The sequence below is a fragment of the Bombus bifarius genome, unplaced genomic scaffold (assembly GCF_011952205.1).
Source record: "Bombus bifarius isolate JDL3187 unplaced genomic scaffold, Bbif_JDL3187 scf7180000007987, whole genome shotgun sequence".
Classification (NCBI taxonomy): domain Eukaryota; kingdom Metazoa; phylum Arthropoda; class Insecta; order Hymenoptera; family Apidae; genus Bombus; species Bombus bifarius.
In genome coordinates this window covers 617,953-640,915 of record NW_022884369.1, presented here as the reverse complement: position 1 = coordinate 640,915, position 22,963 = coordinate 617,953, and the positions used below count along the sequence as shown (strand labels likewise).

Genomic DNA, 22,963 nt, shown 5'->3' with positions numbered 1-22,963 from the left:
ATCTATACAATCTGTCTGGAAAATTAGAAAAATCACGGATCTCCAAAAAATTACATTTTATCTGCTCTGTCAATTCTAATATTAAAATAAAAACTCTGAAGACTTTCGATTTCTTCCAAACTTCTGGTCCCATTGATGAATTAGAAAAACAATGATACCACCAAAAATACAAAGACTTCCGGTGTTATGAAAAAGTTACAAGCCACAGGGCGTGAAAAGACGAATCGCGAAGGCTTTGCATGCGATGCATCGATACGAAACATTCACGAAGGAAATAACTCGAGGTGTATGGCGTCGCTAAAAGTCTCGTGTCTGGCATATTAATGCGTTAGAGATATGCCGGTTGCACGAGCCACTCGCCGAATTGTTGCGGTGTATCCTGAACGCGAAACGGAGAGGAAGGGCACATGACAGATATTGAAGAATCGCAATCGACGTCGAAGACTTTGATCATTCAAGGTTGCTGATCTCTTGCATTAGCCTAGTCGTTTCATTTCTTTTATCTCACACGTACGTATCACTAGCTACACGCGTGAAGTTTGATCTTGTTTGTATTTCGTATTTAATCGAGTGTCCTGTGATTTTTTAAAAAGATGTTGAAATATTTGTTTTCATTTTTTAATGAGAAGGTAAATAATTTATTTGAAAACCGGGAACATGAATTTATTTCATTAAGGTTAATAGAAAAAATAAATCAAAGGTGAGACAATATCGATGGTTTATGACGAAATCAAAGAGATAGTTCGTTTTTAATCGACGCATAATTGAATTATGATATCAGAAAGTAAAGGGTTAAAAGTTACAAGCAACGGCTTGTGTTATCGATGTTATATTTAATTTAACCCGTTTATACACTAACCTCTAATTATTCGTAAAATTACAGTCATCTAAAATTTCATTTACGAATAATCATCATCGATTAAATATAGATAATACATTACTCTCAACTATGAGATTAACTAATCACGTGTCCATAATCAGTATACATCAAAAATCGAAGCGAAATTTAGAAGTAAATTCGATAACCGATGAAATCTGAAATCATAGCATGAAGTGATGGAAATTTCACGTTATTAAACCCTTGTTAAAGCGAACATTCGTTTACGTTGCCACTGATTATCGATAGAAAATCGTTGATCGTGTAACGTCAACGAATATCTACAACCGACTCAGGAAACCTGAACCGCCTTGCACACGACACCAACTCTCAAAACAAGGGAATATGAATTCGGCACGTAGGCATAAGATAAACGAACATCTAGAAGGGCTGGGTCTTGATCGAGGCTTCAGTCTTTCGGTAACGGTCTAATCGCAAACTTGTAATCTTATTATAGAATGAAGGTATCTCGAACTCTGGTTCAAGAACCTAACACTTTTTTATTGTCATTTTCCTGTCATTTTTTTACGTGACAATCGCAACGTTACGTATCATTAGTGTGATTATCGAATTATTATCTTTACATTCCTATAGCACGATCACATTATTATTCAAACTTTTTAAAAAATACGTAACATCTGCGTTAACTTCAAACGCTCTGCCATATACGAATCCCTCAAATACCAAGTTGATATCATTTTTTACGAACTTTCTAATTCACGAACACGCATCATTTGTTTCAAAATAATACAAACTAATGCATTTTCCAACTTTCATAAACTCGTGCCCGACGATATTAATTCTACGGGGAAAAAGTAGAAAAATAAGCAAGGGAAAAAATGAAGAGTAATCGCGATGCAGCGATTTTCCAGTCGATCGGACCCTCCTTTGTATTGACTTTCTCCGATCTGGATGCGCCGGAATAAAACGATTCCGCTCGATTCCGCGCCGGCCATTATTACAGGCTTTTGGGTCCAATAACTCTTCGACTCTCACTTGTTGCTGTGGCGGCGTCGCAATGCCCTTCGCCACAACGATTCCCCTCTCTTCCTCGTCTTTTTTCTCTCTTCTCCCTCTTCGTTCCCCTCTCGTCACGATTTTTCATCGTCGAACGAGCAACGAAAGAGCGAAACGAGAATCGATTGGATTCTCGCCTCGTAACGCGAGAAACCGGAAGTTGGACAGGACCCACAGAGAAATTCGCGGCGGCCCTTTAATTGCGCCGTCCTTCACCGCTCGGAAATGAAAGTTTACGAGTGAGGTTCCGGAGAGTTATACGAAGCTGCTGGCTCGCGACGTAATAACCACGCTGTAATCCCCGCGATCCTGTTTTTCCGACTGCTTCCTGTTCTGCCTTCATAGTCGGAGACGCGGCAAAGTTTCGACTAGACACGCCAGGATTAACGTTGAACGCTTGAAAAATGGGCGAGGAGTTTGGATGGCGCGTGAAGAGTAGCTGTAATTATTTTCTCGAGCGTGTCTTTCTAACGTATGTTACCATATAGTTTGTTGCTATGTCGATTCGCAATTGTCCAAATTTTACAATATCGTACGTATGCCAAGAGTATACGAGAGGTGTTCTTACTAACTGCTTGATCTGACACGAAAAACTTGTTGCCAAAATGTCGTTGAATTTTGAAGTTACTTATCATGTTTTCTGCGATCTTTGTACATGCGCGCTCATAAGCTGCGATTAAAAGATTATCTCTTAGAATTTACCTTGGAATTTCTGATTATTTATACGATCCTCTTTTGATAAATGAGTCATCAAAATATGTACGTGACATTCGTTTTTCGATGTATGGGATACCTGGACTTCGTAAAAACTTCATCAATATAAAAATGATTGGAATAATCTATTGGACTAAGAATTTTACCAATCTCGATTCTAACCACGAAACCTGTTCTCTACAATAAACTGGCGAAAATATAGAAATACTTTTTCTGGAGATAGTGAATCATTTATTCGAATCGTTTCTCTCCAATCAAAATAGAACGAACATTTTACGCCGGGCAGTTCGATAGATCGCGATATTTATCCGGCATCGTGGAAGCGGCCGCGATTCCTGGTGAAATATTTAACAAAGAGGAGGGTGGTATCGTGGAGGAATTAATTTTTCAAAAGAGTCGATTAGGTAGCCGCTTCATCTCCGTAAATGCTATAAAAATTCCAGGATGGCCGGCCGGCCGGCCAGTTCGATAGCCAACGTTCTCGATATCGCGACCCCGGTCATCCATACAAATCGGATTTTACCAAATTGGAGTACAATTTTCACGAACGTGGCCTCGAGTTTTCGTGCGCGAAAACGCTTCGCGTGAAGGGTAACATAGACTACAGGCGGGGTAGGAAGGTGGAAAAAAGAAATGGAAAATGGGAAAAGACGCTTCTACGCGAACTACGCCGGATGATGAAGCGAATCAAGTAACGGTGGTGGCTTACGTGCGATGCAGCCTTAAAGCATCGGGCCAGCAAGCGAGTTTCCTGGAAACGCGTTAGCAACGAAACGTCTGTGCTTCGAATTTTCAAGCGCCGCCGAATTACACCTCCGTCACGGAATCAATGGTAGCTGAGAAAATACGTAAGCGATGACAACGAGGAGGAACAGGACGATGTTGTTCCGCGCGTTCACAAGCTCGCCCGTGGGAATTCTAATTTATTCCCTAGAGGGCCGGAGAAACGTTCAGCAAAAGGGTAACTAAATAGCAGGTTCTCGCTAGCTACATCGCAATTGCTCGAGATTAGGAACGGTCGATTCGCGAAATGTGGATCCTTTGCATTTCAACGAATCGTACGTCAACATCCTAGACGTTATATAATGAAAAGTTACTATAGACCAACTAAGCGAAGTTTGCAGTTAAGTACTAAGAAGATAGAGTTGATCGAAAGATAGAATTTGCGAAATGCGAATCGTTTGCATAATAACAAATCGTAGATCAACATCGTTGATGTTATCTAATGGGAAGTTAGTATATTGTAAGAAGTTTAGAATAAAATATTAATTACTGGCCTTGTTGGTAGAATGTTGAAGTTGATAAAATAGTTACAATGTATTTAATTAATTGTAATTTATTTAAATATATGGAATCTTTATCAATTAACAGAATTAAATAATTATGTGGCTTATTATTAAATAATTACAAAGCTGGGAATAGAATATTAAAATGTTATATAAACACTTTTATCAGATCGTTAATACGAACATTACTTGGCTGACACGAAATTGAAAAATGTACGGAACACATTAACAAAAAATTGAAAATCGTAGCAGCTAACTGCTAATTTTCAATCTCCCGCTTATTGTCTCGTGTCAATACATTCAATGTAGAACATTTCCATCACACTGCACCAAGTATTGGTACAGATATTTTATCAGGACGCCAATGTAAATGGATAGTAGGTCCAGTTGTGGAGATATTTGTTGGTTTGGTGTTATAGCTCGCTGCTTATATGGTTAGTATAGGGGTAGTTAATTTGGAAGTGGTTGATCTAATGCTGCTTGATCCAGTGCTGGGTGGTTCAGTGCTGATTGGTCCAGTGGTGCTAGATCCAATGCTGCTTGGTTCAGCGCTGCTTGATCCAGTGCTGGGTGCTTCAGTGCTGGATGATTCAGTGCTGGATGGTTCAGTGCTGATTGGTCCAGTGGTGCTAGATCCAATGCTGCTTGGTTCAGCGCTGCTTGATCCAGTGCTGGGTGGTTCAGTGCTGATTGGTCCAGTGGTGCGAGATCCAATGCTGCTTGGTTCAGCGCTGGTTGGTTCAGTAGTGGTTGATCCAGTGCTGGATGGTTCAGTAGTGGTTGGTTCAGTAGTGCTAGATCCAATGCTGCTTGGTTCAGCTCTGCTTGATCCAGTGCTGGGTGGTTCAGTGCTGATTGGTCCAGTGGTGCTAGATCCAGTGCTGCTTGGTTCAGCGCTGGTTGGTTCAGTAGTGGTTGATCCAGTGCTGGATGGTTCAGTAGTGGTTGGTTCAGTAGTGGTTGGTTCAGTAGTGGTTGGTTCAGTAGTGGTTGGTTCAGTAGTGGTTGGTTCAGTAGTGGTTGGTTCAGTAGTGGTTGATTCAGTAGTGGTTGGTTCAGTAGTGGTTGGTTCAGTAGTGGTTGGTTCAGTAGTGGTTGGTTCAGTAGTGGTTGGTTTAGTAGTGGTTGGTTCAGTAGTGGTTGATGTGGAATTGCTCGCGTCTCGAGAAGGAAAAGCGTAAGCGATAACCTCCATCAGAAGAGGCCAACCTGGTTTTCCAATGCCCAACAGGACGATCGACTGTTCTCCAATATAACCTTTTATAGGAACGACGTTTATTACCTTCGAATTCAAGTTGATTACACTGACGAATGAGATTACGTAGTTGGGTGGTGCAGTTACGTCAATCGTGACTGTGTGACTGACACCTGGCACTGGCGGCTGAAAATAAAAAATACATATATTACAATTTCCAGTAATTAATATTTCATGTTAAAAGCAGCAGCACTCTGACTAATAGCAGTTTCAGATTTTAAAAATCTTGTTTCGATTCGAGTTACTGCAGCTCAAATACAATTGAATGATATTAATTCAACGTGGATTAAATATAAATTTATTACTGTCATTGCTCACCTTAAAGATGGGTCGAGATTGGACAAGAACATCACCAGACATACGTATGCCAAGAATCAAGTTGTTACCCCATGCGGAGGCAATCAGCGATAAACAGGCGAAGAGAAAAACGAAGGTACGCATCTTGACGATTATCTTCGGTATTGATCAGTTCGATCGATTTCGTAAATCTGCCGTAAAACTGGCGACGACATCATATATAGTTCCCCCTTATCAACAGTCGGACACGGTTCCTCGAAGATCGGACAATCCGTGTTAAGTAAAGATATATCGCTGAATCGTGATAACAATTTACGTAACGATATTTGCTTATCATTGTTTCATCGGACACTTTTCGAAGGTGACTGATACTTCTAACCATCTTCTTCTTTCTTTTCGTTGCACTTCGTCCTGCTGTCTTTGAATATACTTTTTGTACAACAAAAGATAGCAATGCCGATATTTTTCCACCTAGAAGAAAAGAGAAACAGATAGAAGTAGGAAATGGAAAAAGGCAAAGGTAGATTGTTTTGTTCAAAGATTTCCTTTACTTAAAATATTATCCCCGGGGTTAGCTATACTTATATATTTATCTTTTGACATGTTCGGTTGATGTTCGGCCTTATTTAATCACAAAAGAACATATAATTTACAACATAAAAAGTGGAAAATTTGTTTTTGGATTAACGCAGAAGTCACAGCTAAGCTTGTGTAACATGATGTGCGATTTTTATCTCCGGAGGCAAACACGGGGACTCGTCGTCCTAGTATTGTTCATTGTAAACTTATTGGGGATCTAATAACCCGAAATATATGCGATATATGGTGAACTTTGCAATGAATTAAGAGTCACTTTTGAGGTTGTGACGTCGAAAGATGACAAGGCCACATATCCTGCTTATCGTAGTTGAAGAATACCGAAAAAGAGAGAAAAACAATATAATTGAAAAGCGATATTCGAAATTACATAAAGTATGTAACTTAAATGGAATATTTCGACAAGCGCGGAATCTAATTAATAGAGGCTTGTCAGAATGATCGATCACTGATACGGAAACAATAAGTGAGATATATACATCCTGCTTCTTTTTTATCGCAGATCGCTTAAACCTGTTACTTTTCGCGATAATCGATTCTCTCTCATTCTCTCTCATTGTCTTACGATCTCCTTTGATTATAAGTGATATTTTCAATATTCTAACTATCAAAAATTATCGATTGAAACGCAGCTAATATCTAAGAAGTAGATCTAAATTTTAATACAGTTCAATATATCTTAGCTTCAATTTAATACAATATATCTGACAATTTACTTAATCCATCATTTCATTTTCGATATATGTCCCCCAGGAAGCTCCTCATTTGCAAAGAAAGAAATTCTGGAATTCGTAATTTTCAGTAATTTTAGCGTAACAAAAATGTAAACTATTCTTAAGCCACAATTTGCTCGGAAATCAAATTTTGTTATCGACTTTTCCGTCGATTTTTACGCGTTTAGTAATTTCCAAATGATCGAACGCCGACGAATTCGTGGATATCGAACGGAAATCGATCAACGTGAACGCATTTTGTTTATTTCTTCGACAAACTTCCGTTTACGAGTCGCTTCTTAAAATTCAGTTCTAACGCTCTGCTTAGAATTTGTATTCACGACGTCCTCTTCGGCAAACAGCGGACGATCGGTAGCGTTCCGCTGATCTTTTCAGCGGTTAACTAAGGCTGTGCTCCTTAACTAGTCATTAATTAGTTGCACCTATACTACGAGGACGTGACTTGAAGAATTTTTTAACGTTATCTCGCACAAACTTTGGGTTTCCCTTATTTCATGAAATTTATTAAAAAAAAAAAAAATAAATGACGAAACAGAAAATCAATCCTATACGTACTTAGAAGTGTGAATGACAATCAGTAGAAGTAATATGATAAAATAATCAAAATGATAAAATAATCGTCAAGGATCTCATCTACAAATTCGAATTAATCAATTAATTTTAATCTTATCTCTATTGGATATTCGGTTCGATTAAGTTTTCGTTCTTGAAATGCTACCTAGTTTCTTTTGTACGATTAGAAGCGTTACCTGAAGTAAATCATCCTCTCATCTAACAACTAATACATTTACATCGAGCCATATCACATTTTCCAATTGCAGAACAAATCAAAATATCGTTTCATTAGTGTAGAAGCAGTTGTGCACCTACTACATATTTAGCGCATAGTTCAATTTTTAAATGTGCTAGTGATCACTACGAGTAATTGCAGTGAAAAGTGTGTTTTAAAAAGTAGGTATTTCGGTCTAGACTGGCATTGTTTAGATATCTTTTGGATATCAGTAAATAGCAGAATCATGTTAACCAATAGAACACTTATTTTTAAAATATTAAAAAATATTATAGTAATTAAAGAAAACTTATTTAAATTTCAGTTACATAATGGAATATAACTGACACAATTTTAATTAGTTTCACTTAAAAATAATGCTGGATGTTCTCGGATTATTACTGAATGTGTGCGCAAAATCTGATACAAACGAACCACACAGTTACTTCGAAAAAAATCCTAAAAGATATATAAAAAATGGCATTCTAAATGAAACGTGACAGAAACAAAAAACAAAAAGGATTCTTTAAAGTTTCAAATTTGTCGACGACACAACGATTAATATTCATCGTGCGAAAAACATTGCTTTCTAAGGAAATTCTCACCCTTTTGAAAAATAATCGAACAGAAGCAGAAGCAAATGCAAGAAAAGCGGAAGCGGGTCTGTCCCCGTAAATCTTCCTGGCGAGGGCATTAAGACCGCTGACATTTTGGCTCTGTGAAAGCACGGGAAACGTGTAACCGATGTTGCAGGTCGTACACGCATCCCCGTTATTACGCGTGGCGCACGGGCTCAAAGCGGTCGGGCTTGCATAAATCTCTGGAGAAATTAAAGTGCACCGCTCGGCCGCTCTACAAAACGGAATTGTGTAGCCGTATGAAAGAAAAATAATTTGTGTACACCAGGAGTCGCGGCACCGTATTTCCCAGCGTTACCAGGCGTCCTTCTATCTCTAGTAATCGGTTTTCGTGTATTCAACGTACTCGTTGTTCGACGATACATAGTGACAAATATCTAGCTAAATTTCACGTTGAATAGGAAATACCGGGACTTTAGATTAAAGGAAATAAAGTATGGTAAAATATTAATCGCACTGTTTTCATCTTGCTTCTTATTTTATTTAAGTTTTTTTATGCTACTGTTAAAAATTTACGATCTTTATATTTTCTATGCTCTGTATATGATTTTTGAAATATATCATTCGTAAGTATTCAACTTCCATGGTGCAAGAAGTTTCACTATGTAGTCCCTAGTCGCTGGTTCGGTGGATGTAATGGTTGATTGAGTGTCCTTAGTCGGTGGCTTGGTGAAGATAGTGGTTGATTGAGTGCTCGTAGTCGTTGGTATGGTATGGGTAATGGTTGATTGAGTGCTGGTAGTCGTTGGTTTGGTGGAGGTAGTGGTTGATTGAGTGCTCGTAGTCGTTGACGAAGTAGTACTAGTTGTTGTGGTACTAGGGTGTTTAGAACGAATAGCGAAAGCGGTAACCTTCATCGCAAGAGCCCAACCTGGTCTTCCAGTAGCTAGTAAGATCATCGAGTCTTGTCCAATATAACCCTTTTTAGGTCTGATGTGTACTACCCTCGGATTTCGATTGATTGCACTGACGAATGAGATCACGTAGCCGGGTGGTGCAGTTATGTTAATCGTGGCTGTGTGACTGACACCTGGCACTGGTGGCTGAAAGTAAAAAATACATATATTAAAATTTCCAGTAATTAGTATTTCATGTTAAAAGCAGTACTATTCTGACTAATATCAGTTTCATCGTTATTATCACTATCAGATTTTAGAAATCTCGTTTCGATTCGAATTATCGCGGCTCATAAACAATTTGTTACGTTGCGTGATATAAACCGTGCGACGCCCCTCGTTATTTGACCGCTGACCGTTATTCAGATCCTCAATAAGCCTAAGGACCCACCATTAACTTAGACTTTTAACTTAAATAGTTTTAGGTGCGCCTATTCATCTTTAACGTGCAAATCCTTAATTCCGTAAATGTTTTCGATTTATGTATGTAGTATCGTGAGCTGCTTAGCGCTGTAGATGTCGCTGCTGGGTACGCCGCTTTTCTTCTCATTTTTTGTATCGTGGAAGAAAAATTGGACTCCGTTCGTCGGGATTTGAACTCGGGTTCCGAACGTTCGCAACCTAAGGCGCTAACCACTGCGCTGCCGTCGTTTTTTTTTTTTTTTTTAATGATGTTTATTTAACCCAAGATACAATTTTAAATACATTTTGGTATTCACAATAAACTGTGAATTTTGGTAATGATGTGTTAGGCAAAGGTACCGATACGCGACGGTACAACGTAGCCATACTATATTATGCGTCGGTGTAACCACTACGCTGCCGTCGTCCGACACTGGTTAGTGTCGAGTGATGGTATTTGCTATCGAGTGCCACCACAGGCCTTTTTTCCACGATACTACATGTATGGTCCTTAGAAAAGTCCTTAGGTTTATTGTGCGTTCTTAGAAACTACGGAAAAAGCTGATAGTTATATGACGGGGAAAAACGTACATTTACCTAATGGAAAATGCTGGGTATTTCCATGAACAAGGTCACCCGTGAGCCACGTTGGTAGAAGGCTTCCTTCTCCTATCTTCATTCATTAACGCTGGTCATAACCAATGGGTATCGCGGATCGTTACCCTCACTTTTCATAACGAAAAGTGTGAACAACGAATCCGCTTCCTCCGTTCAAAAAATACCTACACACCGAGCTTTCCTCCTCGTAATTACATGAGAACGGAAGTTATCTCTCAGTTCTAACAGACTCAACACCTCAAGACTTCTTCGACGACAACATATCTACCAGGACTCGAGCTCTGTCTTCAGATCAGTCATCATCTCTACAGTGATTCTCTCATCTAAGAGTAATCCATTTATTCTTCACTTACATCTTACGCATAGGCGTTACTATTTTGTGTCAAGTTGTTGGAAATACATAGTTTATAACCCTGTTAATCGCAGCGCTATACCTATTATTATCTCTATTATCCCCTATTATCTCAACGGAAATCAAGGGATCGATCTGTTCGCGGCATCGATTACTACAATCGTAATGGGAATTTACGACTCCCGTTGACGCGTTTCCTCGCGAACGCGTCTCCCCGCGACTGGTCGAAAATACACAATTGAATGATATTAATTCGACGTGGATTCAATATAAATCTATTACTGTCATTGCTCACCTTGAAGATGGGTAGAGATTCGACAAGAACATCACCAAGCAGACGTCTGCCAAGAATCAAGTTGTTACCCCATGCGGAGGCAAACAACAATAAACAGGCAAAGAGAAAAACGAGAGCACGCATTTTGACGAGTATCCTCGGTATTGAACGGTTCGATCGACTTTTCAAAAGTCGCAAAACTGGTACCTTTATATATAGCTTGCCGCTATCGACAATCAGAGATCATTCCTCAAAGATCGGACATTCCATGCTAAGTCAAAGATGACTATCGCCGAGACGCGACAACAACTTGCGCAACTTACGTTCAACCTTTATGGTGCAAGAAGTTTCTGAGATTACATATCTCATTGGATGAAGATAAAGGACACTTGAACAACGATAATGATTTTAATTAGACTTGTACGATATATTTGTTCTATTTGTCTCTGTTTGTCTCTGATGAAATCAATTTTTCCGCCTATAAACGGCAACAATGACAAACAGAAAATTTATTCTGACACTTCCGAGCGTGTGAGTAATCTGTCAAGTCAGCAGGGTTCGAAAGACACAGGTTGGGGAAGATTCTTTAACGAAGAACGCTATTTCGAACGGCTATAGCTGATGGAGGCCGGGTACATTTGCATGAAAGCCCCGTCAAACTCCGTCAACCATCGTCAAGATCTTCGTGGATGTTGGGGTGACGCGACAGACTTACGAAATTCTTCCCTTCGCGACAAATAATCCAATCAAGTCAACCCCAAGATGGTTACAAATTTGGAATGAAAAATATGGAATTATAAAAATCTAATAAAAATCTTCCTTAAAAGAAACGTTATAAATATATATATGTTGGGTTAAGGTTGGAATTTTGGGCGTTTAACGAACCTCCACTCGAATTTGTCATCGCGGTTATAGCTGATATTTGTTGGTACAAATGTGGTTATTACAAGTAATAGCGGCGATCGGATGGTCGAGATGTTGATGACAACGAATTCAGGTTCGATAACTAATCCACGGTCAACGGGATGACGAATGCGATGTGATACACGTATGACTCAACGTACAAGTAAAACTTATCTGAATGAACTGATCCCGCAGTCCAAGTGGAACTGCCCTTATATATTCTTCTCCCCACCTCTCGGGTCAATCTTTGTTTTTAAAGAGAGTTATATAATTATTCCATACCTCTGTTAGGTACACGTCCCTCCCGTGGCCGTGGCTACGTTCAGTGACCCGTTATATCACTTCGAGCCCAAGCCTATCGTCATAAAATCGGATTAGAACATTAAATTAATTATTATAATAAATATAATATAATAAATTATAATATAATTGTGATAAATATGAATATAATATAAATAATAATTATAATTAATTATTTATTAGTTTTATTACTTAAGTGTAACTATAGTAAAAGTCTGGACTAGGGTATTGGAGTTTTTCTCAACATTCCAAAAGGGAAGCCCCGATGTCCTTTCATCTCCGACATATATATGTCGAGTTGTCTTTGAGGTTGGAGGCGTGTAACGAATCTTCTTTTGGATTAGTCATTGTTGTTATACAACATAGATGATATTTACTGGTACAAATATGATTATTACAGAACTTGACAAGTAACCGCGACGATTAGATACTTGAGATACTAATAAGAATGACCACAGGTTCAATAACGAATCCACGATCAACGGGATAGCAAATGCGCTTTCTTCCAAAATCTAAGTCGAACTGAACTTACTTGTCCGCAATTCAAGTATACCTCAACTTACTTGTCCACAGTACAAATAGAACTCAATTTACTCAGTCCAAGTGGAGGAACTGTACTTATATACTCTTCTCTGTAGCTCTCTGCACTCCTCGGGTCAATTATATTTTTAAGGAGAGCTATACAACTACTCCATAGCTCTGTTAGGTAAAAACGTCCATCCTGTGACCGTGGTTACGTTTGGCGACCAGTTATGTCACTTCGAGCTCAAGCCTACTGTCATAATTCTCGGGCAAACATAATCGGATTAAATCATAAACAACTACTCCTAAGTTTTATTATTTAAGTACAGCTATAATAAAAAGTCCAGACTAAAGTATTGGGGATCTTCCCAAAAATTACAAAAGAAAGGTCCCGATGTTCTTTCATCTCCGACATTTATATGTGAGATAGTGTGACATCAGGGAAGGACGTGGCGTGAGGGGTAATTGTTTATTAGCGTTGTCAAGATATGTTGACGTTGTCAAAGAGTGTTGTGAGCGATGCCAAGGTATGTTTAGGAAAAAGTGAGCATGGGAAACATTGTAACAAGAGTTGAGAGAGTCAGAGTTGAATTTATCGTTGTCGTGTGAAGATCATTGTGTTGTTGTGTCGTAGAAGTAGTGAGTAACGAATACGTGAAACGGGGTATTATAATCGATTTCGTGTGAGTGCAAACGACATTTATATAAAAAAAGAGAGAAACGAAAATAGTAAAAGATAAAGATATCCTCTCTCTCACTTGTCGATCAAGGAATTCATTCAATCGATTTGCTACTCGGCAACAGTATTGGTAGATAGATTAGATTATCAATTTGCTTATCTACTAAGTCTGCTTCATCCTTACTCGTGATAATCGTTGTAACGTCAAACATAATCAATCTAATTAGCATTGCTAGTGACCGTACAATCTACCTTAGTTAGAGAATTGCACGTTTCACTTCCATTTTCGTAGGGAAAGAGCTGGCTGGTGAAACACCAAAGGGTTGGACGTTTTCCCGGTTATTTTCTGCCTGCTTCTCATTACGCCGGGTCGCATTAATCCGTCGAGTTTCCGGCTGACGACTATTAAAAATCTTGCCGGTGTAGTCCGATGCGTAGTCGAGTATCGCTCATATACAGGGTGAAGCAATAAGTTTGCTCACTTACCGATACCGTCACTAATTTTTCCAGAAATACAAAAACAGAAAGAAATGGTATTTACTATTGAAAGAAAATATTTCTTTTGTATTAGTAGGTTAGTGATGAGAAAGTATTTCTGTTTCTTCTTTTCTATCGGCAAACTAAAATTTTGTACGAGTAAAGCAACATCGGAGATGCTGAGATTATTTCTGTGATTTTTTAAATATAAAGAACAGGTAAGAAAATTGTGCGATATCAAGGAGAATATATCTTTAATCGTCATGTGATCGAAAGCATACCGAAGATTATTTTCGAGATTTTTAAAAATTCGACATATGTGAAAATAATTCTTCAGAAAGTCTTCAGGATATTTTGGGGTCTTCGTCGCTATTCCTGCGAGTACAAAAAAATATTTCTAAAATTATACAATAAAATACAAACAACGAAACACCGAAGATTTTAACATATCCACCGTTATGTTTGCAAATAGGTAATCATACAATAGGATATTTGTCAAAATATGGTACTCCATCGGCAATTTTTTAACAAGCGGCAAACTATCGAAGATTACAAAGTCGTCTTCCTTTTTTTCTAATCGATGTTGTTCTACTCTCGGCAATACCTAGCATTTAGGCAACCCTGTATATAGCCACGCGTGCACATGCACGCTCGTACCGGTAATTACTCACGTCACGTGGCGACGCGCGACGTGGCGCGGGCCGTTGCGCTTTTTCGTTTTAGTCCCGGCGGCTGCCTGTTGGCGTGAAGAGCTGACAGAACACGTAGGAACATGGTAAACCAGCTTAGAGTGGATAATATCGGTCAGCGGTTTTTTATGACCGCCGGACCGGAGGAAAGTGAAAAACGGAGGGACGGCACACAACCGGGGGAAATGCTCGAGCACGTGTGCATACATGAAATTTTCAGCGCGACCGGAGTGATATTTACGAGTAGTTGCGCGAGGCGAACGGACGCGAGACGGTCACCAGGCTTTCGTGGAATTTTTAAAACTAGGATGCACGTGGCGTTTCGTATCAGGTAAATTCTGATCAACGTGATTCTGTTTTATTCTTCTCGTAAAGAAGTACACGTGCATTTTTTACGCTTCGATTTCAATTCGGGGAGGTATCGGTAATTATCGAATTGAATTTTGATCGAGACTTCGATCGAAGTAGAATCTCTGCTTCTATTTCTTTGAGACACGCGTGACATCACACTATTGCTTGCCAGTGTGCTACCGTGCAGTGCTAGAAAAAGATCCTCTGAAAGATTGTTAGGATCTGAATAAGAAAACGTGAAAACTGGCAAAACTATTATACTTTTGGTAGTAATTTATAGACTAGATGAGCATGGTTTCCAAATGGTGTTAAACTTGTCCCTAGATCTTGAACGTTAAGAGAAAAGTGTGAGAGTATTGAAGAAAGAGTAATTGATATAATAAATAATGATATAAATAGAATAGAATAAACGATAGGAATAAAAGAATAAAATAAAATATTTAGACAGGAGTATTGGCTAAAAGTTTCAAATCTATAAATAAAACCATATATCATTCTTTCTCATTGTTACGGATAAAGGATTCAAATAAATCGAGGAATATTCAAAAACCCAAAATACTGAAGGAGTCACGTCACGAAGTTATACTACCATAATCAAGAGAGTAACCTTTGAAGCATCGATCGAATCAAGGGTCAGCCTGGAAATCCCGTGAACGCAGCATCGTCACGTTGTGAATCGAGAACAATCCTGGCGAAGGTAAAATCCTCGAGATCTCTTCTTTCATTAAGCGACACGCACGTTTCACGCACGGTCCCTTAATTATGGAGTGCGGCGCGATGAAAAGGACCGAGGGTGTCTTCCAGACGAATCTTCGGCTTAACGTCGAACGTTTTCCCAGGACAGAAAATCGTGATATAATCGCACGACGTGAGTCGCCTTGATCTTTGTTCGTCGAATCTCGACGTTGTCCCTCAGAAAGAACTCGATTCGTTCCACGAATCGTCTATCCAATCGTCAATTTTTCCACTCTCCACCTTCGACTGCGTCAGAACTCGGAATGCTGTGATCGGTAGGTAAAGGGCAAGGAGCAGAAGGTTGGAAGAAAGAAAGAGTTCGATATTGAATTTCTCATTCGACTAATTTCTAAATTAGGTAACTGTTTAATTACCTATAACTTCGATTCTTTATACGAAGAGTTCGTTATCGAATTTCTCAATTAAATAATTGTCTAATTATTTATGTCCCTGCACCTCGATTCTTTTTTGGCATTCCGACAAGCTTATCGAGCGACCAACAAACGGTTCAATTGAGCATCTAATGAAATCGACTGGTAGAACGATATCATCAAACGAAACAGTCACCTTTGATCCAACACCGCGAGCAACCCTCTACCTCACCGATGACGTCGATACGAGCTCGTTCGTCATCATTACCGCCCGCACTGCTAGTAATTAAAACTCTTGCCGGTGACAAACGAGCGTGAACTGATTTTTCTCTGTGAAGGAAGATGGATCGCGCGCGATCCGGCCTCGAACTCGCGGCCCTGCCATTGCCCGGAGAATTATTACAGCCGATATGATTTCTCCTGCTTCCGAATGCCGGGAATTCTCGACGTTGGCCGCATTTGTCAAAGCTAATCCGTAATTCCCGGCGAAGTGGGTCGGTCAATTGGGAAATATTGTAAGTCAACGCTGACGTCGAACGAATCGACGGGGAGGTAAATTCGAGACACGTTCCTAGCTGGATTAGATCGCTGCCAGTTTTTTGCTGTTCCTCCCTCTTTCTCCTCTTCTCTTTGGATCTGTCTTCCTGTAAGGAAATCTAATGACAGCCAGCCGAGTCGTGCGTGAGGGTCCAGGAAAGGAGTTTTGTTTATTGGACCTGGCGAGGGTTGCTGAGGATCGCGTGAAACGTTACGTGGAGATAAATTTCTTGAGCGTGTGCGATTCGCGAAGAATTCGAGAGAAATTCGAGAACTTTGGCGAAAGAGAATTATTTGGATTGTGAAATTCACTTGGTGGATTTATTAAGGCAAACATAGCACGAGTAGTTGGCGATTTCGGAGATTAATTTCAAAGTTCAGGGTCCTCGTCGAATATTAGGACAGGTATAACGACGCGCTCGTCACGAATGTTTCCATAAACATGTCAGCATCGTGGCAAATATCGAATATCGATCAGGGAACATTGGTCCGCCGTGTTTGCGGTCGAGTCGAGCGAGGATAATTAATTCAGTACCGGGTTACGTTTACATCGCCTGGCCGCGGGACGTTCTTTCCCCGATGACGACCACAGATAGATGCCATTTCTCCGATCACTAAACACGCGAGTGCTTTATGACCACGACACGACATTTAATTTTATACGTATGTATAAATTATTTGTTGTACAATTTATTCGTTTCTTCATAGAATTGAACTAGAATGTCGAAAGAACAAAATGCATTAAAGTACTATAACATTAATCGTTATACCTAAAAATAACAGGTAGATAATACTTAAATACGAACTTCTCAGGCAAAAACATCCAACCTAATTAAATAAAATTCTAATTACGTCGATTTTATCAATAACGCATATTTATTTTGTAGAACCCGCAAACGAAAAAATGTATCGAAATTTGAATCTCCGTGTCCTTAATGGACTCTGTGTATACTTGCAATTTATTTTTCCATACAGTCTCGCACAATAAATCAATCAGATTATCCTCAACACTCGATCTGATGATTTCCCTTTCAAAAACAGCTTTGACGAAGTAACCCGATTTTCCCACCATTTGGGAGACGACTTGTGTTCAGAGAAGTAGTCTTTCCTCCTTTCCTCAATTCAAGGCCACACATTTCTGCCCGGTCTATCGAAAGCCATCGAGCATGCCACCCGTGCGTGCATAAAGTTCGCCAGTCGGTAAGCGAGACGCGTGATTTCGAGAAATATCGTAGATTATACATCAGCGTTTCTCGTTGAATGGCTTCGTGTTCAGTGATTCGTGAACCGCTATCTGGTCCACGTGACCGCACGACCCTTGGCCAAACCAGCACAGTGCCCCGATAATAGTTCTAACCGTGCAACTATATACGTATGGAAATGCCAGTACCTACGCAACCACGTGTACACGGTGTTCGCGAATTTTCTGCTAATTTCCCCATTATTTGCACGATCTCGTAGCCATTCAGGCGATTAAAATTGAAAACAATCCCTGTTCGTGGGGAAATCAATTTACATTGACAAATTAGAAGAAAATCCTTATCACGAAACAATGAAAATAATTGAGTGCCAGACACGAAATATTACAGAAAGGGAATTGTTTGATATGAAGGAAGAAGGTTAGCTTCTTTTCTATCTCAACTATTAACAAATAGTATGATGTTCAATGCGAATCAAATATTTTAGAAACACCCCGTAGCTACGAGTTCGCGTGTGTTCACCTGGAAACGCAAATCGATGCGCATGCATATGTATATGATGCGGTTATTATTAGATTTCGATGCGTAAAGGGCGATGGTGTTCCCCGTGAAAATGGGTTTTCTCCAAATCCCCGGATAGCCGTTACCTTTTCTCCACGAAACGAATTCAGCGCCTCAACAAGGATGTTTCTTCTATCTCGAGCTATCTCTCAAGTATAAGACGGGATGGTGCTTTTACACGAAATTCTGGACCAGGACATGTATGCACGTACATTGTGCCACCGAATAGAAGCAGCGGGGTTAACGTATCAGACATGGCAAAGATTTAAAGGACCACGCGTCGCTTTTATCGGTATAAAATAGAATCGAGCGGTTCGGTTATTGTTTGATATTCAATTAAATCGCCAAGCTTCGATGTTTACCCGCGGATGAAAGCGGTGAATTAAACGTGCGACTGTACATGTATCGATATACGAACCCAGTGAACAACGAATCGGTCATGTAACAGTGGCGCGTTTCAATGTTGGCTTTGAGCTTCATCCGAATTCTCCCGTAACTCAGGCAAGACTACAATATCGTCGAAATAAAATCAAAATGGGGAATTATCTTCAGAAAGCTGTTATGAAACTTCTTCGAAAATAAATTACTTATTTCCGTGAGATTATTCATTACAAGTAGAGTAGGTAAATCGTATTGTAGAATCTAAACGAGATAATTCAGTCGACACGTGTATCGATAAGGTATAGTGATTGTATTAAGGCATCGAAACGATTAAACGCATAGAGAATCAGAATGAACGATATACGACAAACTTTCTCGTCAAAAAACTCTACTTTATCTCGTCTGCTAGTCTCCATTGGAAATCCTTCATTTCGAAACTTCCACTCGAAACCAACACCAAGCTTGCTCCATCGTTCTCTGTAAGCAGCGCTAAATTAAAAGCGATAGCAGGCCAGGCGTAGCGTGAACGCGAGAGAAAAGCCCGCATTCGTATCACCGTCCGTGTGCACCCGGCCATTTCATTACCGCGAAATGGACAAAAAGCGTATCTGCTTACGGAGGCGGTTCGGTTAAGATCGATGATCGCCAGTGCAACGCAGTTGGGATGATGCATCGGGACCGGTGACCTGGATCCGTGAGATTAAAGGTTTCCGTTTGGCCATCGGCCGTAGTCTCCGCTGGGACGATACAATTTTATCGACTGCTGTCTCGCTCTGTGGCGAACGTTTTTCTGCATTACGCGGCCGCACCCCACGGGGCATAGTGCTCGGCGAATCTTTGAGCCGCTCTCTCGCAGAAACCGATCGTTCCCGCTCGTTTCGTGGATTCCATTGTTCAATTTGCGCGGCTTTTGTGCGCTCGTCGCCGTTCTTTCGACGATCCCATCGCAACGGAAAATACTCAACAGCAACGAGAGGAGGACAGAGTCACGCGATCGTGGTCGTCGGCGAATCGTCGTTGAACGAAGTGTTTCGTTAATTGTACGAGCCGGAGGTCGAATCGCGACCTGGATATACCCCGATTCCCCGCGAACGCTGTTTGGGAACGTCCTGCACTGCCTGGGGTAGGTATGGAATATGGAGCTCGCTATTATACCGTTTGAAACAACAATCGGGAGACCAAACTGGACCGTGTTCAACATTCAAACGGACAATTTCCATATATTCGTTTAATGGTGAAAGATGGCGTTGAATATCGAGACTGAACATTCTATTTTTTCTTCCTTTTTTTTCTTTGAAGTTTTATTATTTTTATCTATTAGGCTGATCGATGTACTGATAGGATAGTGGTTATCGCGTCTCTTCAAATGATTGCTAATCATGTTTTTTAAAAAATTTGTTCCTTTTGCGATTAAATAAACATCGACGAAAACCAAGATACGAACTCACTGATCAGATTCGAAAGCTCAAAAGTTGTCAGTATCGTAAAGACGTCAATGAAATAGATGTCAATGAGATTGTAATAATTAGAACACACGCAGACAATCTTAATGTGAAATCTGCTGACAACGCGTTGAATTTAAGAATCACTCTTTTATGAAAGATAAGAAGTCTGACTTATATTTTTTACCTGTAAGCGAGTCAACGTTCTTATGTTTCTTACCAGTGCGCTATCTTAAATGCCAATGCTTCCTAGCGAAGAACAGCAGTTAGTGGCTAGAATTCCAATATTCTGATCTAGACGATGGTCCGAAGTTGGAAACGGTGGGTGGAAAAAAATTCGTTCCTTCGATTAGTGTTTCGTGGAATTGGGAAGGTTTATGGAGGTAAACGTGGGAAGAGGAATACATTAAGAGCGAACTTTAAACTAGATTTCTCTTTTAGGGTCTTCAGAAGTTTTAGGATAGGAAACGCCCCCTGTCAAATCTTGCAGGTTCCGTCTACCTGCAGCTAGCTAATATACAAATGGTCAGACTTGCGTGGTCACGCACCAAGGAAACAGCACGTAAAGTTTGGTCGCGTTCGAACCAGTGTTTGCACCCCAGGGGACGTCGCCGAGGGTTTTGAACAGTCTGACAGGTTCAGCGATTATTAAATTGTGGAACAGTGTTCGGAATATTCCGTTAATAGTATGCTATTATTCGTCGGACAAATTTAAATGTATCTTGATAAGTTTGTATAAAAATGAATCGAATATTAAAATTCATCGTTTGCGCAATGGAGACCATTTCTGTAGCGATACATTTTTTGGTTTATCAATACATAGATCGGCCAATATCGACATACTTAAGTTTTCAATATCGACTGAATCATTTCTATAGTATCAATCTACACAAGTACATTATGCTATATCTTACGAGTTTCTTACCTCGCCAATTCACATATTTCAAATTGTGATGCAATACGGAAATCTGATTAATTTGTATAGCAATTGATATAAAATAGCTTCTAAGAGTTTATTGTCTTATTTCTTCTTACAAATTACAAAACACTTTCTATATTCCATTATCATTAACCTCGTATTTTTACATAGATTTACATCTTGCCTTTCCAATGAAACTAGTAATCTAAGTTCTTTCTCGAGTCACGGCATGCTACAAATTTTCTTACATGATATTGAAAGATGGCGTATGCGACTATCTGTGTATGTGTAATGTATAAAAATCGAAGGATTAAAACAAATTTAGGAGAATAATATTCTACAAGAATGTATTTACCTCTGTATTCGTCCCTCTCCTCCTATATATTCTCTTCTATTTTTTTTCACTCAGAGAAGTCTCCTCCTACCTCGCTCGAACGATTCAGAATCTCGCGATTCCCGTGAAATTCGAAAAGGACTCAGGGCAATCTCCAGCCTGCTCCTTGCAATGATATCTCGTAAAACGGAACAGAGAGGAAAGGTGGAGGCATCGAGCGGCCGGCGAGTCTCTTCAAAGAACAAGCGAAAATCAAGCACGCGTGTATCAATCTCGAGTGCCAATCTCGACGAGGAGCCTCTCTTATCTTCCTACCTTTGATATCAGAGGTCCGCCGTATGGTAGCGATGCTTTCTCATCTTTGGACTTTCGTCTGAAGCTGACTAGGGGTCCCGTATGTAGCGAACCCTCTCCTCATCTTTCTCGCTTTCTCCCCCTACGAGTTTAATATCCGAGCTTGCAGATCAAATTTCTTGCGTGTTTCCGTGTTGTCGAGGATTTCTTCGCCCGGCAATTTTACCCGCCAGTTTCTACGCGATTTTTTCACCTTTCTCTCCTTCCCCCTTTTTTAAGGAGGGGAGGACTAGAGGGTACTTCGTCACTTTTGGATAACGTGACACGCGAGTATTACGTCGGTTGAAAAATTTGAGGGTTCAAAGTACCTACGTATCACGTTTTATATAAAATCGTTGTTAAAGGTTGTCGTAAGTTGTTTGGAAGAATTTAGGAGTTGCAGTGATATTATATATAGTGCGGAGGTGAAGATTTTTATGTAAAATATTGTCGGATTGTTTAATTTCACAATTTCTGGTATTTTCACCTGTTTAAGTCAGACTGAAGTTAGAACTTGGGATTACGAAATAAAGACTGGGATATAGCTAATTATTTATACAAAATAATCCTCAGATATATCTCGCAGATACGAGGTATCTGTATCTTATGAACTCTTTTTATCTGGTCGATAGAATCGATGGAACGTAAATCCAGAAGTAGCAGGTACTTGCGCACTCTCAGGAAGGCCAATATCTGATAAGGCAATGGAAACGTAATCGGTAAACTTTCTAACTGATCTCCATGTGACGAGGCTTTCGAGCTGAATTGGAAATTTCCTTGTGCTGGAAACTTTGCTCGTCGAAACGTCCACAACTGACCGCGAATTCATTCGTTCCGAATCAGAACACGCACGCTTCGCAACAACAGTCGTAACGTTTTCGATCAACCGGCGAATCCACTGCAACAGCTAATAATTCCAAGTTTAATCGCTCTGAGAGTGAAAATTCTTCAAAGTTCCGAACTATCAGAGATCTATTATTCCCTCATTATTTAGTCTAGGTTAAAACGCTGTAAGCGGTCTAGGATGGGTGACCGCTCCGTGAGGCGTTGCCGAGGACGAGACGCGCCGAAGCCATTTTTTCGCCCTGGAGTTGGGCCACTCTGGGCCGCTGGATGGTCGAAGCACACAAGGCAAGCCTCCCTTGAATATCAATAAGGAGAGACAGCGCTAAGGGCAATGGCCCCCTAACGCCAATTCAATAGTCAGGAAGTATTAGGACTGGCTAGAACATGAGAACGCGAGAAGGGGTGCAACAGAAAGTTAATTCATAAGAGGTTCCTGGAGCACCCCTGTCATACGCGTAGGATAGTCATCGTGGAGTTTTAGTCCGTAGGAGTCCGACACTACTCTGCTGTTACGCAATTATTGCAACAGCGGAGTGTCTATGAGGATTTCTCCACGTACAAAAAAAAAAAATAAAAAAAAAGGTTAAAACGCTCTATGTACCATTCTAAAACGGAAGCAAACTGAAACTTTATCATTTCCTTTGGCGTGGTCTCTCTT

At 40.0% G+C, this 22,963-nt stretch overlaps 3 protein-coding genes across 3 annotated transcripts in view; 1 reads left to right on the top strand and 2 right to left on the bottom strand.

Annotated features, from left to right (window-relative positions):
• Positions 1 to 4,321: 4,321 nt before the first annotated feature.
• LOC117205303 (salivary glue protein Sgs-3-like) lies at positions 4,322 to 5,754 on the bottom strand. Its single transcript, XM_033443575.1, has 2 exons — positions 5,468 to 5,754; positions 4,322 to 5,275 (listed from the first exon to the last, which is right to left on the bottom strand). Exons 1-2 carry the CDS (start codon positions 5,588 to 5,590, stop codon positions 4,322 to 4,324), a joined length of 1,077 nt encoding a protein of 358 aa, XP_033299466.1. The 5' UTR covers positions 5,591 to 5,754.
• Positions 5,755 to 8,744: 2,990 nt separating this feature from the next.
• LOC117205302 (cell wall protein DAN4-like) lies at positions 8,745 to 10,870 on the bottom strand. Its single transcript, XM_033443574.1, has 2 exons — positions 10,748 to 10,870; positions 8,745 to 9,227 (listed from the first exon to the last, which is right to left on the bottom strand). The coding sequence occupies exons 1-2, from the start codon at positions 10,868 to 10,870 to the stop codon at positions 8,745 to 8,747; spliced, it is 606 nt and encodes a 201-aa protein (XP_033299465.1).
• A 2,069-nt stretch (positions 10,871 to 12,939) lies between these two features.
• LOC117205301 overlaps positions 12,940 to 22,963 on the top strand; it is a 101,180-nt gene continuing 91,156 nt past the window's right edge. Inside the window, exon 1 of the mRNA XM_033443573.1 lies at positions 12,940 to 12,978. Within this exon, the coding sequence (XP_033299464.1) occupies positions 12,940 to 12,978 (39 nt within the window). The remainder of the gene's footprint in view (positions 12,979 to 22,963) is intronic.

Coding starts and splice junctions, on each gene's coding strand:
- LOC117205302 (XM_033443574.1), bottom strand. CDS start 10,870: ATGCGTGCTCTCGTTTTTCTCTTTGCCTGTTTATTGTTGTTTGCCTCC. Junction 9,228..10,747: donor AATCTCTACCCATCTTCAAG/GTGAGCAATGAC, acceptor TTTTACTTTCAG/CCACCAGTGCCAGGTGTCAG.
- LOC117205303 (XM_033443575.1), bottom strand. CDS start 5,590: ATGCGTACCTTCGTTTTTCTCTTCGCCTGTTTATCGCTGATTGCCTCC. Junction 5,276..5,467: donor AATCTCGACCCATCTTTAAG/GTGAGCAATGAC, acceptor TTTTATTTTCAG/CCGCCAGTGCCAGGTGTCAG.